We start from the raw sequence: 13,766 nt of genomic DNA, 5'->3' as shown, positions 1-13,766 counted from the left end.
TCATAGAACCGTTCAACTTCAGCTTTTTCAGCGTTACTGGTTGGGGCATAGGCTTGGATTACCATGATACTGAATGGTTTGCCTTGGAAACGAACAGAGATCATTCTGTCATTTTTGAGATTGCATCCAAGTACTGTATTTCGGACTCTTTTGTTGACCATGATGGCTACTCCATTTCTTCTGAGGGATTCCTGCCTGCAGTAGTAGATATAATGGTCATCTGAGTTAAATTCACCCATTCCAGTCCATTTGAGTTCGCTGATTCCTAGAATGTCAACATTTACTCTTGCCATCTCCTGTTTGACCACTTCCAATTTGCCTTGATTCATGGACCTAACATTCCAGGTTCCTATGCAATATTGCTCTTTACAGCATCAGACCTTGCTTCTATCACCAGTCACATCCACAACTGGGTATTGTTTTTGCTTTGGCTCCATCCCTTCGTTCTTTCTGGAGTTATTTCTCCACTGATCTCCAGTAGCATATTGGGCACCTACTGACCTGGGGAGTTCCTCTTTCAGTATCCTATCATTTTGCCTTTTCATACTGTTCATGGGGTTCTCAAGGCAAGAATACTGAAGTGGTTTGCCATTCCCTTCTCAGTATTCTTGCCTTGAGAACCCCATGAACAGTATGAAAAGGCCACGATCTTAGTTTTTTTAATATTTAGTCTTAAGCCAGCTCTTTCTCCTCCTTCACCTTCAAGAGGCTCTTTAGTTCCTCTTCGCTTTCTGCCATTTGAGTGGTATCATCTGCATATCTGCAATTGTTGATGTTTCTCCCACCTGTCTTGATTTCAGCTTGTGACTCATCCAGCCCAGCACTACATATACTACCTCTCAATATATACAAGTTAATAATATAAGTATACATAGGAAGGGGTGGGAGGGGCTAGAAAAATCCCATCACTAAGAACCCACTGCCACCTGGTAACTGTATATTTTCATTAAAGGAGAACTGAAAAAATAAACTATCTCAAATGACAAAGCAATTTAGTGGTCCTGGAAGAAAACATGAACAAGCCTTTTCCAAACTTAGTAATGCCAAACCAGTGCTGTGTCAGTACACATAATATTATAGAGAGTGATAGGTTATATCCAACCCACCCCTGCTTGCCCATTCTTTGCTTCCTTTTAAAGCTACCTTGGTTTTTAAAAAAATATACATCTACTTGTCTATGCCAGGTCTTCCTTGTGGCACATGGGATCTTTAGTTGTGGCATATGGGATCTACTTCCCTGATCAGGGATGCTCCCTGCATTAGGAGCTCTGAGTCTTAGCCACTGTATGGATGTGAGAGTTGAACTGTGAAGAAAGCTGAGTGCTGAAGAATTGATGCTTTTGAACTGTGGTGTTGGAGAAGACTCTTGAGAGTCCTTTGGACTGCAAGGAGATCCAACCAGTCCATCCTAAAGGAGATCAGTCCTGGGTGTTCATTGGAAGGACTGATGCTAAAGCTGAAACTCCAGTACTTTGGCCACTTCATGCGAAGAGTTGACTCATGCTGGGAGGGATTGGGGGCACGAGTAGAAGGGGATGACAGAGGATGAGATGGCTGGATGGCATCATCAACTTGATAGACATGAGTTTGGGTAAACTCCAGGAGCTGGTGATGGACAGGGAGGCCTGGCGTGCTGTGATTCGTGGGGTTGCAAAGAGTCAGACACGACTGAGTGACTGAACTGACTGACTGACTCTGCATAGAAGTGAAAAAGCAGGGTGACAATATACAGCCTTGATGTACTACTTTCCCAATTTTGAACCAGTCCACTGTTCCATGTCTGGTTCTAACTGTCGCTACTTGACCTGCATACAGGTTTCTCAGGAGGCAGGTAATGTGGTATGGTATTCCCATCTCTTCAAGAATTTTCCACAGTTTGGAAATGGCAACCCACTCCAATATTCTTGCTTGGAAAATCCCATGGACAGAGGAGCCTGGCAGGCTACAGTTCATGGGGTTGCAAAGAGTCAGACACAACTGAAGTGACTTAGTGCACACACAGTCAAAGGCTAACATGCCCCAAATAGAATTCTTTATTTCCTTCTCAAGAACATCAGACACCTCAATACATGATACCACCATGCAAACACTCAAACCAGAAGTGTCAGCCTGGTTCTTGATTTCACCTTTTCTTCATCTAGACTCCCAGTAATTATGTGAGTTCAACCTTGACCCACTTTTCTTCCTCCACTGCTGTGTCTTTAGTCTAAGTACTAACATCCCTTGTCTGAACTATTGCAATAGCCTACTTTCCCTGGTTTCCCTGCTTTCATACTTGCCATCCCCAGCCCCAATTCATTTCCCACTTAATGATGTTTACAATATGAATCAGGGAATTCCCTGGTGGCATAATAGCTAAGGCTCCACGCTCCCAAAGCAGGGGGCCAGGGTTTGATCCCTGGTCAGGGAACTGATCCTGTGTGCCACAACCGAAGATCCCTTCTGCCAAAACTAAGAGCTGGCATAGCCAAACCAGTGAATTTACTAAATTTTTTTTTTTTTAAGAAAGAAGAAAAGGATTGATTACATATACCTATAGGTCCAATATTGCCCATGGGCCCCCAATTTAAAAATAATAATAAATACAATTAAAATAAAATATAAATCAATTTGGGCCCCTCCCCTCCTTGAAACTCTCCAAAGATTTTCTTTTGACTGAAGACCAAACTCTGTAGAATGCCCTTCAAGGCTATGCATGAACTGGCAGTTGGCTAACTTTGCAACTGAATCTCATACCTGTCACTGCCTCACTCACTGCTCTTTAGCTACAGGGCTGTCTTTCCAGTTCCTCAGTGATTACAGAGCCCTTTCATGCCTCAGGACCTTTGCACTGGCAGTTCCCTCTCCTTGGAATGCTCTCTCCCTGACCCACAAGTGCTCACTACATGTTAACTGAACAAGCGAGAAGAGTATGGATAGATTGCCTCTCCTACAAGAATAAGATGAATAATAACATGAAAAAAAGTATGTCATTAATAACTTGTTCAGCTATTAGTATTTATGACATTTAAGCGATATGGGCTTAGTATGATTAGGCTATGGGTTTTCCGAAGCATGTTTCAGGGAGGAGTGGGAGGAAACATATTTAGCATGTGTTAACGATGACTCATTAATCCTGAGAGGTAGATGCTGATATCCCTGTTTTTCAGAATTTGTGTGGCTCGGTGAGGTTAGGTAACTGGCTAAGGATGAGTGGGTAAGAAGCAGTGGGTCTGGAATTTCTAGGTGGTCTGAGTTTCGTGCTTGTGTGTTCCCTGAGTCCTGGTGCTTTTGGGTGGGTAAAACTCAGAGAAGAGATTCGAGGTAAAAAGGAGAGACACCTGGAGACACTAGCTTTTTTTGTTCACCTGGACAGCATCTCTAGCTGCTGTGATCAGAGAGACTAGGTATCTCTGCCTTGGTTGTCAATACGGCCTGAGTGAGCTGAACTAGCCCTCAACTTAGAAACCCAGTATCCATACACACAGATAAGGCAGGGAATACAGTTAGGTATGGCAATTAATGAGCCACCATCTGCTAAAACATCACACTCTGAGTGGGACTTAACGTGGTTATGGGTTTCTTTGAACGTGTTTTTTTTTTTTTTTTTCTTCCCCACCATATGTGCTTAAAGGCTTTAAAAAGGAAACAGCTTAATCCAGGAATGTGAAAAAGAATGGTGACATTCCGTGGTGTGTCAGTGAAATGAGAAATTTATCAGGCACCATCTATTTTGGGGCTTTGTGGTATTTTCTGGTTCCAGACTTCCAGTTAGTGATAAAATGGCAAGAAGAATTGCCACATGTGTGGGGTAGGTAGAGAGGAGCACCATAGTAGGTGCTCCTTCTAAAATTTACTTTTGGCTTTGCCCTGGACTCAACTGACACATATACAGAAAATACCCTGTTTCCTCCAAGGCCTCTCTGAGATAGCCTGTATTCCACTTGGCTTAACCATGTTCTTCCCACTGAAAATGGATCTGTGCCAGATTTCCCTATCTGTCTGTGTTGAATATTGTTTGCACCTTCATGATAGCACTCAGTCCAAGCATCTCTCTTTATAGCCTCTTGCGTTTCTCTCTTCCTCCTCCTCCACTAACCTAAAGCTCCCTGAGGGCACAGGCCATGCTTTTCATCATTTCAGCATCATCTAGTACAACCCAGCAAAATAACTTACATTGGGGGTGCTCAATAAATGTTGAATTAAAATAAAATTGTTGCAGGGGAACAGTTTAGAATGATGACATTAATGTAAGATACCTCAATTATTTACAGAAATGACATATTGTAGGTCAACAACATATTGAGTCTATCTTTACATTAAATGCTGGAAAAATGTCTGATAGTACCAAGAATAAACCCCTACTCTTTATGAAAGCCAGTGTGTGATTTTGGTTAAACTTCACATTTTAAAATCTGTGGAATCGAAACATTTGAAATGAGGAAAGATATTACTTTTGGTCTCAGCACTGGGGCAAAAGGGCCTTTTAGAATATTCATGGTTATAAGCATGGTTAACTTAGCATGGGTATGTCAATAAATCATTGCCATAGCTCTGTGATGATTGGGTCTCTCTCTCTCCCTGTGTGTGTGTGTGTGTGTGTGTGTATACATTTTTGTAAGAAAATTTAAGAACTTCCTGACTATATAGAGAAATGCAATGAATGTCATAAAGCACCTAGATATTATGATAAGTGTGAGAAGGCAAAAGTGTTTTGTTTTCTAAATATTTAAAGATAGCCAACACATCAGTTGGTATATTTAAATGCTATGGGAATATTGACAGTAATATTGACAGAAGGCTCTAGAGTAAGATAAAGGATATTTCTTTTTAACTTAGAAAGGAGAGTTGGACACTGAAGGATGAAAGTCACGAAGACAACACTGGAGGAAGATGCATTGGGCAACAGTGTCCAGGATAACTTCAGGAAGAGCTGCCCACGAACCCAGATGTCCTGGAATTATGGGAGCCAAGGAGGGAGCTGGAAGAATAATCCAGATGTGAATGATAGAGGCATAGTGATAGCAAGAGGTAGAAATGTAGAGAAGAGATTGGCTAGAAAGATATTTCAAAGGAAGAATCCCTACCACTTTGTGGGTATGATAGAAAATTCTAAAATATCTACTGATCTGTCAACACCAGAAAGAGGGATAAGTGAGGAGGCGCAGTTGAGCCATAGGGGAGATATAAGAACTGACCTTTGAACGTACTGAGTTCCACAACACAGTGAGATGCCCAGGTGGAAATTCTCTAGCTCTGTCCCTGTCACTTTAGGGTACTGTTACTCTCCAAGGGAGATACTGGTAATGTCAAATCTGGAGATGGAAAAGGGAAATTTAAGACAAGTGAAGAACAAGCTAAGTTTGAAAGCACTGTGGGCACAGCACTGCCACAGCCAAGACATGCCTTGGTGTTCCGGTTGGATATTTGATCTCCCATCATTTTGACTCCCTGCCAGGCTAAATGCTCTCCTAAATCAGCTGTATTCTGGCTTAGGCTTCTGGGGAGGGTAGGCTTTTCCTGGTCTGCAACTACTTAGCTTGTATTCAGGAATTAGAAGATGTCAACGTTATGATTTAAAGATGTAGAAAAATATTCTTCTTTTACAGTGGCCTCAAATATGGAAGCCTCCAAATCTGTCAGGCAGATATATAAATCAGAATTATATTGTGGCCACAATGCCAATCTTTTATCTAGTCCTCCTGGCAAAGTTTAACACATCCTTTGAGAACTTACTCAGAAGTTACTACCTCTAAGTAACCTTCCTGACTCCCCCAGGCAGTTAGTCCTTTCATTGGCCACATTACCACACACTTTGTTCTGATTTCTATACTACAGGGCATAGAAAAAGCTCTATGTCTCTCTCACTACTAGTCTGGGAGCATCCAGAAGATGGGAACCATCGATTCATCTTTGTATTTCCCACTCCCCCAGCAGAGTGGATGACAGTTCATTGTTGGAAATATCCAAAAGAGAAATTTTAAGAACATAGATGGAGCGATACTCAGTTACTATAGCAAAACCTGTGTTCACATCATATGTCACATTCCCGCTGATGCTGTTAATGCTGCACCAGCAGAAGCAGTGCTCTCATTACATGCTGCTGGCCCATATTTGTAATGTGTGACATTTTTTATGAAATACTGTCGAGGGTAATCCATCATATAGTAACCTTTGGATTATATGCTGAGACTGGTCTTAAACACAGACATAAATGAACTTCAAGGATAATGCTGTTTTCAGAGAAGGGTATGATCAAAGGGTTCTGGCTAAGAAAATAAAGCAGAACATTATTTTCTTTTAAGTTAAACAGAAGTGCCTGAGAAAGAGTTTTCCTTCTGTTGGCTCCAGTTGGGGACATGGTTATTGTGTGAAGATAATCAGGTGACTCTGAAATGTGGCAGAATATTTATTTGTTGGAGTACATCAGGATTTGTAAAGGGAGTGAAGAGTTGCTTAAGGTTTGACTATCCTTGGGAGTTGCAAGGTTTGTAATATCTTGATCTCAAGAGGCATTTTCAAAAAATAAAAGGACATATGTCAACTAGAGTGAGTTTCAGGTATCAGCTGTGGGTTCACAGTGAAAGATATTCTTTCTGTGTATCCATAAAGATCGAGGATTTTACACATATTATAGAGTATAAATAAAAGCAAGCTTCTAAGACTCATCATTTTTTTGTGTAAATCCAGATAAGACTCCTCTGATGAGCTTAGCATTTCCTGTTAAGGAAAAGCTTATAGGTGAGAGGAACACTAAAATTATAATTCTTTGTCTTTCTTAATTAGACTGAAGCTCACCATAGATCTTGCTGAGACAATCCAAGTAATAATTCACATTGTCAGGTCAGCAGAAATAGGCAGGGGGTGCCCAATATGACTGAAAGATTTGCTCCAATGATCTATCTGTGAAGGGAGGTACACAGTCTTCATGGGCAATATACCCTCTGAAGATGCTGAGTACAAACAACAATGAAAACAAATCCCAGAAAGATTCTTATACCACCTTTACAGATGTCATTTCAGAGGAAATATATAAATCATATTCATACCAACTGATGTGGGGCAGTAATTAATAAGTCCCATTAAATCATGGAGTAATGACATTTAGCATCTAATGAATGCCTCATCATCTTTTGATCATTAATATAGCAAAAGAATACAAAACTTGGTATCCTTGGGCTCCCGCAGCATGGTTTTCTGTCTGTGATGTGGCCTCCTGGGCATTAAGTGGCAGGAGGGTATTGCTCCTCTATTATCAGATTCCACACAACACAGCGATTAACTCTTTCAGGACCCTGAGTCCTAAGGTTTCCTCATTTTAGAAAATGTGAATCTGCCAGCTTTTCTCAATTAATACCTCTGAGTGCCCTAGAAAACAGAAGCAAGCTGAGATGTTGACTTTGGTGTATAGTATTGCTACGCTGTTGACCCTCCTAGCCCATCTAAGTTGCACAGGAGGAAAAAAAAAAAAAAAATTCCCTTTATTTATTACTAAGGACTTTCTTTATTTAAGGACAAGAATCACCTCACAGACCAGGTGCCATTGCAAGGGCTTATTGAACACTATAGACTAGTAGAAATTCCAGGAGGCCGTCATTCCAGCGGGGGATGGAGGTGGTCGACGAAAAAGAAGTCCATCTCTGAGCAGGCTGGAGTGGGAGAAAAATCTCTGGCCATTGGTCCATCGCTCTAGTGACACTCGGTGTCTTTTCTTTCAGAAGAGGGTCTGGAGCGGACAGAGCGCTGAGAGGTTGCCGTGGGGGAGGGAGAGGGAAAGCGGGGGATGGCAGGGTGACAGAGCCGCCCAGGGGTCTGAGAGGCTGCGTTCTTCGGAGAAGGGAGAAGGGGTCTGAGAGGCTGCGTTCTTTGGAGAAGGGAGAAAGGGTCTTCGGCTTCCGCTCCAGATCGAGATTCCTGAGTTAAGTATCACCGTGCAGCCAGACCCAGATGGGATTCGCTTCTGGTTACAAAACGGGACACTGATCAACATCAACTTGGACAAGTGACAAGACTGAGTCTGATGTGGGTGGATGTCTTTTCAGGTCGTCGGAGGGGAGAGGACGGCTGAGCGCTCGTGGGTAGCTGGGGAGAAGCGTCGCGGCCAGGGCAGGGACAGAAAGGGACAAGAGCGGGGAGACAGGGACGAAGAAGAGGGAGGACGAGTTGAAGAAAAGTAGGGGCAAAGTAGGGACTGGGTGAAGGGGAGAGAGGAGGAGACAAGGGAAAAGTGAGGGCGAGGAGAGGGATTCGGAAAGGAAGAGGAGTCGCGGGAGGGCAGGGCGGAAGGATTGATCGATCAGGCGGTGTGGACAGCTAGGGGTGAGAAGGGTGGGGGGCTCCGAGAGGGAGGGGAAGGGGCTGCGGGAGCGGCGGTGAAAGCGGGGTTGGGGGCAGCGAGAAAGTGCTCGAGGCTCGGGGTGGCGCGGAGCGGCGGGCCCGGGAGGAGGCGGGCGCGCGGTCGGAGGGAGCCGAGGAGGGAGCGCGCCGGGCCGGGAGCCGGAGGCCGCGGGCGGCAGGGGGCAGGTGGGGGAGCGCGGGAGAGAGAGCGGAGCGAGCCGAGGCCAAGTGCATTGTGTCTGGCGGCGGCGCGCGGGCCCACTGGCGGCGGGGCGAGCAGCCATGGAGCCGCGGGCACTCGTCACGGCGCTCAGCCTCGGCCTCAGCCTCTGCTCCCTGGGGCTGCTGGTCACGGCCATCTTCACCGACCACTGGTACGAGACCGACCCCCGGCGCCACAAGGAGAGCTGCGAGCGCAGCCGCGCGGGCGCCGACCCCCCGGACCAGAAGAACCGCCTGATGCCGCTGTCGCACCTGCCGCTGCGGGACTCGCCCCCACTGGGGCGCCGGCTGCTCCCGGGCGGCCCAGGGCGCGCCGACCCCGAGTCTTGGCGCTCGCTGCTGGGGCTCGGCGGGCTGGACGCCGAGTGCGGCCGGCCACTCTTTGCCACCTACTCGGGCCTCTGGAGGAAGTGCTACTTCCTGGGCATCGACCGGGACATCGACACCCTCATCCTGAAAGGTGAGCGCCGGGCGCGCCCTGCGCCCCAGGCGCCCGCTCGCGGAGCGCAGCTCGTGACTCCCCAGGGGCTCCGGTCCCCACAGCCGCCTCCCCGCCGCGTCCCCGGCACACTCTTTCGTCTTCCCCGCTGCCTCCTTTCTTTATCCGTCTCCCTTTCTTTCTCCCGTCCCTCCCTTCTCTCTGGCTCTTCTTTCCCCGACTCTTCTTTCCTCTTCATCCTCTTCCTTTCCCTCTCTTCCCTCAAGTCCCTTCAGCCCTTCACCTCTCCTTTCCTTCCTCGACCTCCTTCCTCCCCCTCTTCTCTCTCTCGTCCTTCGCTCTCTTTGTACACCTGCCCGACTTGGAATGCATGTGTCGATTGCCGCTGGCGAGGAAGGGAATCCTCAAAAAGACCCGACCTTGCCCAGCTGGACTCCTTCCCTCAAGTTGTGCTTTCCTTTTAGAAATACCTTTGGAAGAAAAGTGGTGCAAATCTCAGAAGAGGAGGAAAGGGCTTTATTCTTGTCCTGCTTTAATGTTGGTAGCAGACGGGACTGATGTGGTCATGCCAGTCTGACCGGCTAATGGGGAGCTCAGGAGGCTGGAGGAACCTTCCTCTAAACCCTGAAGTGCGGGGTTCCTTTGGGTTAGACCTCAGACGACAGTAATGCCCTGGTGGAGGCAGCTGAGTGCAGCTAGGACATCGACTGTTTTGCAGCCTTCCTCCTAATGACTGGGCACACCATCCTCAGTTCAGGGCAAGCAGAGTGGAAAGCCTGCCCAAGCGTTTTAAAGTAGAGCTTTTTGTATTTGCACACAGAGTCTCTACAGAATCACCCTCTCAGATTTTGATACCTTGTTAGGCTGTTTTGTTGCTGTTTTGTTATTTGACACTGAGTTGTAGAACATCAGTTTGCTCTTTGAAGTCTAGACGATACCTGGCTCCCATGCGTGTTGGATCCATTGAATTTATTTATTTATTTATTTTTTGTAATCTCATTCAGTGTGACAGTCCTATTGCTGAAGCTTTCTTCTAGCTGTCAGAGCTTGACCCTTATGATAAATTCTTTTTCTCTGAGACGAAAAAAACAAAAAACAAAAAACACCCTACGTTCTTCCCTGGAACTCATTATTGCAAAAGAAAAAAGAAGACGTATAAAATCGGTACATCTACATTTTTAGTAGCCATTCAGGAAAGCAAAGAAGCAGATTTGTGTTGAATTCTGGTTTGGAATGGAATTACATAGAAAGGAGGGAGTTAATAACATATTGGCCTCAGAGTCTTCTTAGTTGGCGTATTCCTCATTTCTCAAACATGTCAACTTCCTCCTTCCCATGGCTAGCTCAGCTGGGGACTGCCATCTGAAATCTGTCTGTGGTGGAAGGACTCCAGTGCTTTGGGGAGCAGGGAGCAGATACAATAACCTTCTTTTGGAAACTGCGCTTTATTCTTTCCTCTCCTACCTCACATCCAAATCTGGTTTCTCCTCATGAAGATGCTGCATAATTAATGTTGATAGTAGCAAAGTACATGAGCAAACTGTAAAAGCTCAAAGTGGAAGCTCAGTTATGGAATGCTCATTTAGGCAAGGCAGTTTTGAAAGCTAAGCAGTGAAGTCTGTCTTTGGGAATGAACAACAGAGCTGCATTTCCTTACACTCTTCCTGTGCCTAGGGTATTTGATTGCATGTAAATTGGATATGTAATAATGCCTGAAACAGCAGGGTAGAGTTCATTCAATCCAAGGGCAGGAGAGTATGCCCCTCAGGACTCTTGCACGTTCCCCACCTCCTCATCCGCCCTGGCTAGCTGAGGTGTTCAGCTCCTGGGAAGTTCAGAATCCAATAATCCTAGAGGCTGAAGGGACTTTAGACGTCATTCAGTCCAACCTCCCACCTATTGTTTGAAATCCCTTCTACATCCTTCTGGCATGGTTGTCCACCCTAGCACTTCCATAAGATGGAACTTGTGTACTAGTTCAAGAATTACAGTTTTCTCATCATAAACACAAGTTTAGATTAAAATGATCTCAGCTTTGTAATATTGATGGTGTTTAGCTAATTCCTTGTGTGGAATACTAAAGAGTTCTAGGTTGTCATCAGAAGACCTGGGCTCCATTGTTGCCCATACCACTAAATCTCAGTGTTTCCTCCAACAAGTCCAGGCCTCCTTGGTCCTCAGTTTTCTTGTTCCTTGTAGGAAGGCTCAGTATCTTTTAGGGGATTTTTTTTGTAGTTCTGAAATCTGTCATTGTTATACTAATAGCAATGTAAATTTAGCTTCCTAGGAAGTTAACGAGCTGCCATTATTAAGACATGAAGAGTTTGGAGAAATGACATTCAGTACACTGTAGGATCATAATTTGTTATTTGGGAGATGGCCAAAAGGGCCTGCAATACTTTCAATATTGCTCCCCATCTACCTTGGGCTACTTACATAACTCTTTTGGATCTCAGATTTATCATCTGTGAAATGAATGGGTGAAATGAATAGCTTTAAAATTCTGTGATTCCAAGAATAGTTTGAACAGATGATTTTTGACACCTCTATTAGGTAAACATTACTTTTGTTTTGGTATTTGATTTGGTATTTGGTATTTGTACAGGTATTTAGGAAAATTGTCAAACTCTGAATGTCACCCTTTCATTGTGATTCTAGTTTACTTTTAGCCCAGAGTGACCCTTGAAGGTCTAGATTGGACCTCCAACCAGGACCTTCAGTCAGAGTGGAGGTAAAGTTATTGATAAACCCATTAAGGACCAAGACTAGAACTCGATGCTACTGTCTTAGGCTGAGGAAGGACCAGTCCCCAACACAATTTGAATATAGATTTTCCAGCACCAAGTCCTCTTACTATATTGACTAATCCACATTTTACTATCTTGCCCACTGGGATAACATGGGAACTTACAAATGCTATAGAGATATTAAGTTTGCCCTGCATTATAGAAATAAATGCCCATCAAAACCCTGTTATTTCATCAGTTAATATTAGGAAGATTTCAGCTACACATGTGAGAGTTCTTTCGTATTTGAGTTGGTCAGTTGACTAACTGTTCCTTGTAGATCCTTCTTGCAGCTAACTCTTGTTGCTAACAAAGCTTTGCTGTTCAAAGTAAAGACAGATTCTGGTAAGTTTGCAAATTAATCATCGTCCATCCAGCAGCAGGAGGGCTAGAACAGTTAAAGAAGCCTTGTGGTAGAAACTTGAAAGAATGGGTTTAAAGAGGAGGGCCTCAGGCCCCTCTGTGCCCCTGGGAATACCACATTGGAAAGAAGCCTTTATGTATAAAAGAAAGCCAGGAAGGCAGGTGGCATGAATTCTGTACAGAGCCCAGGAAATGAGAGGAGGTGACCTAAAGATAGATTCTTTTTTTCCACCATTCACCCAATTTATTTACTTTATAAACATGTATTGAATGTCAGGTATTGTTCTATGTATAGACAATTTGACTTCCTTCGTGGCTGAGCTGGTAAAGAATCCGCCTGCAATGCAGGAGACCTGGGTTCAATCCCTGGATTGGGAAGATCCCCTGGAGAAGGGAATGGCTACCCACTTCAGAATTCTGGCCTGGAGAATTCCATGGACTGTATAGTCCCTGGGGTCGCAAAGAGTTGGACACTACTGAGTGACTTTCACTTTCACTTCAAAAAATAGAAAATACAGAAGTGAAAAAAATGGATAAAAACACCTGCCCTGATGGAGTTGCTATCAAGTACTGTAGTTATTTTCTAGTAGGTTATAGAATAACTACTTTTAGTAGGCTGTGGGATAAACACTTTGGGCAGGCTGCTAGCACTGGTAGGTAAATGACAGAAAGTACACTGCAAAGTGATGGAGAGCCGGAGCCTTCGGGTGACACCCAGGCATTCTGTTCCCAGTGCAATTCTTATGTTTAAACTACTTGATGAACAGTAAAATAGAAGGACAGATGGAAAGAGACTCAGTTGGAAACATTCTATAATGCTTCTTTCAGTTACTGAAAACACTGACTTTAATAAATAAACACTGATGAGTCTTGTGAATACATTATATGGAACTTTGGAGAAATTAATTTTGAGTAGGGATTAGTCATTGAAATGATATCAAAAGTGCCAACTGTTCTTACTAGCCTTAAGTTTAACTGAAAAAAAATTTTAATTAAAAATTTTCATTAAAAACAATCCACACTACTTTTCAAATATATGTTCCTTGTTTATGTAAACTGAATCCTAATATTATATATTGCCTGCAATAAACAAAAGGGAAATGAATGTGGTAGTGTTCTGTTTTTATGAAGTTAAGAATGATAGAATTTTAGAAATGTGAAGATTACGATTCTGTAGTCATATTGCTCACTTGTATAAATCATTTGGGATTGAATTCTTAAAACTTGAAATAGAATATGTCCTTGCGGTTTCAGAAGCATTTTTCCTTTAATGAGATAAACAGAGATATCAAAGACAGTGGGACATAAATACTTTGTCATTTTACTCTCTGCAAGAAAGAGAAAGTAGGAGGATTGGTAGGCATTTATTGGGTCTCTTCCTCACTCTGCTAATGATTTATCTGTTTTCCCTGTTGGCTTATTTTCCATGAAATTAATAGTCTGTACAGGACCCACCAAGTTCTACCTGACACAAAAATAGATTGATGATTTTCTCCAGCTCATTTGTAGACCAAAGTATCATTTGTGTTAGAATAATTATCTCCCAAGAGCAGATGTATCTGGGAAATCTGGGAGGCGAGCACTGTTTCTCCTTCCTGACCCATTAGTTTACACATTGTTCTCGGACCTTCTCTTGGACC

The 13,766-nt window shown here is 43.9% G+C and overlaps 1 protein-coding gene across 3 annotated transcripts in view; it reads left to right on the top strand.

The window, feature by feature from the left end:
• TMEM178A (transmembrane protein 178A) overlaps window positions 1-13,766 on the top strand; it is a 103,650-nt gene that overhangs the window by 37,639 nt on the left and 52,245 nt on the right. Inside the window, exon 1 of one of the 3 annotated variants that reach the window (XM_086327355.1) lies at window positions 8,373-8,998. The exons of 1 other annotated variant lie outside the window; for it this stretch is intronic. In XM_086327355.1, coding sequence (XP_086183481.1) covers window positions 8,599-8,998 — 400 coding nt within the window. In that variant the 5' untranslated portion in view covers window positions 8,373-8,598. Of the gene's footprint in view, window positions 1-8,372; window positions 8,999-13,766 lie in introns of those variants that run through there. One more of the 3 variants, XM_086327352.1, reaches the window with a different exon arrangement.

The sequence above is a fragment of the Bos grunniens genome, chromosome 11 (assembly GCF_055505025.1).
Source record: "Bos grunniens cultivar Pamir isolate PY7600 chromosome 11, Bosgru_T2T1.0, whole genome shotgun sequence".
Classification (NCBI taxonomy): domain Eukaryota; kingdom Metazoa; phylum Chordata; class Mammalia; order Artiodactyla; family Bovidae; genus Bos; species Bos grunniens.
The sequence above is the reverse complement of the archived record's forward strand: the minus strand, read 5'-3'. Positions and strand labels throughout refer to the sequence as shown.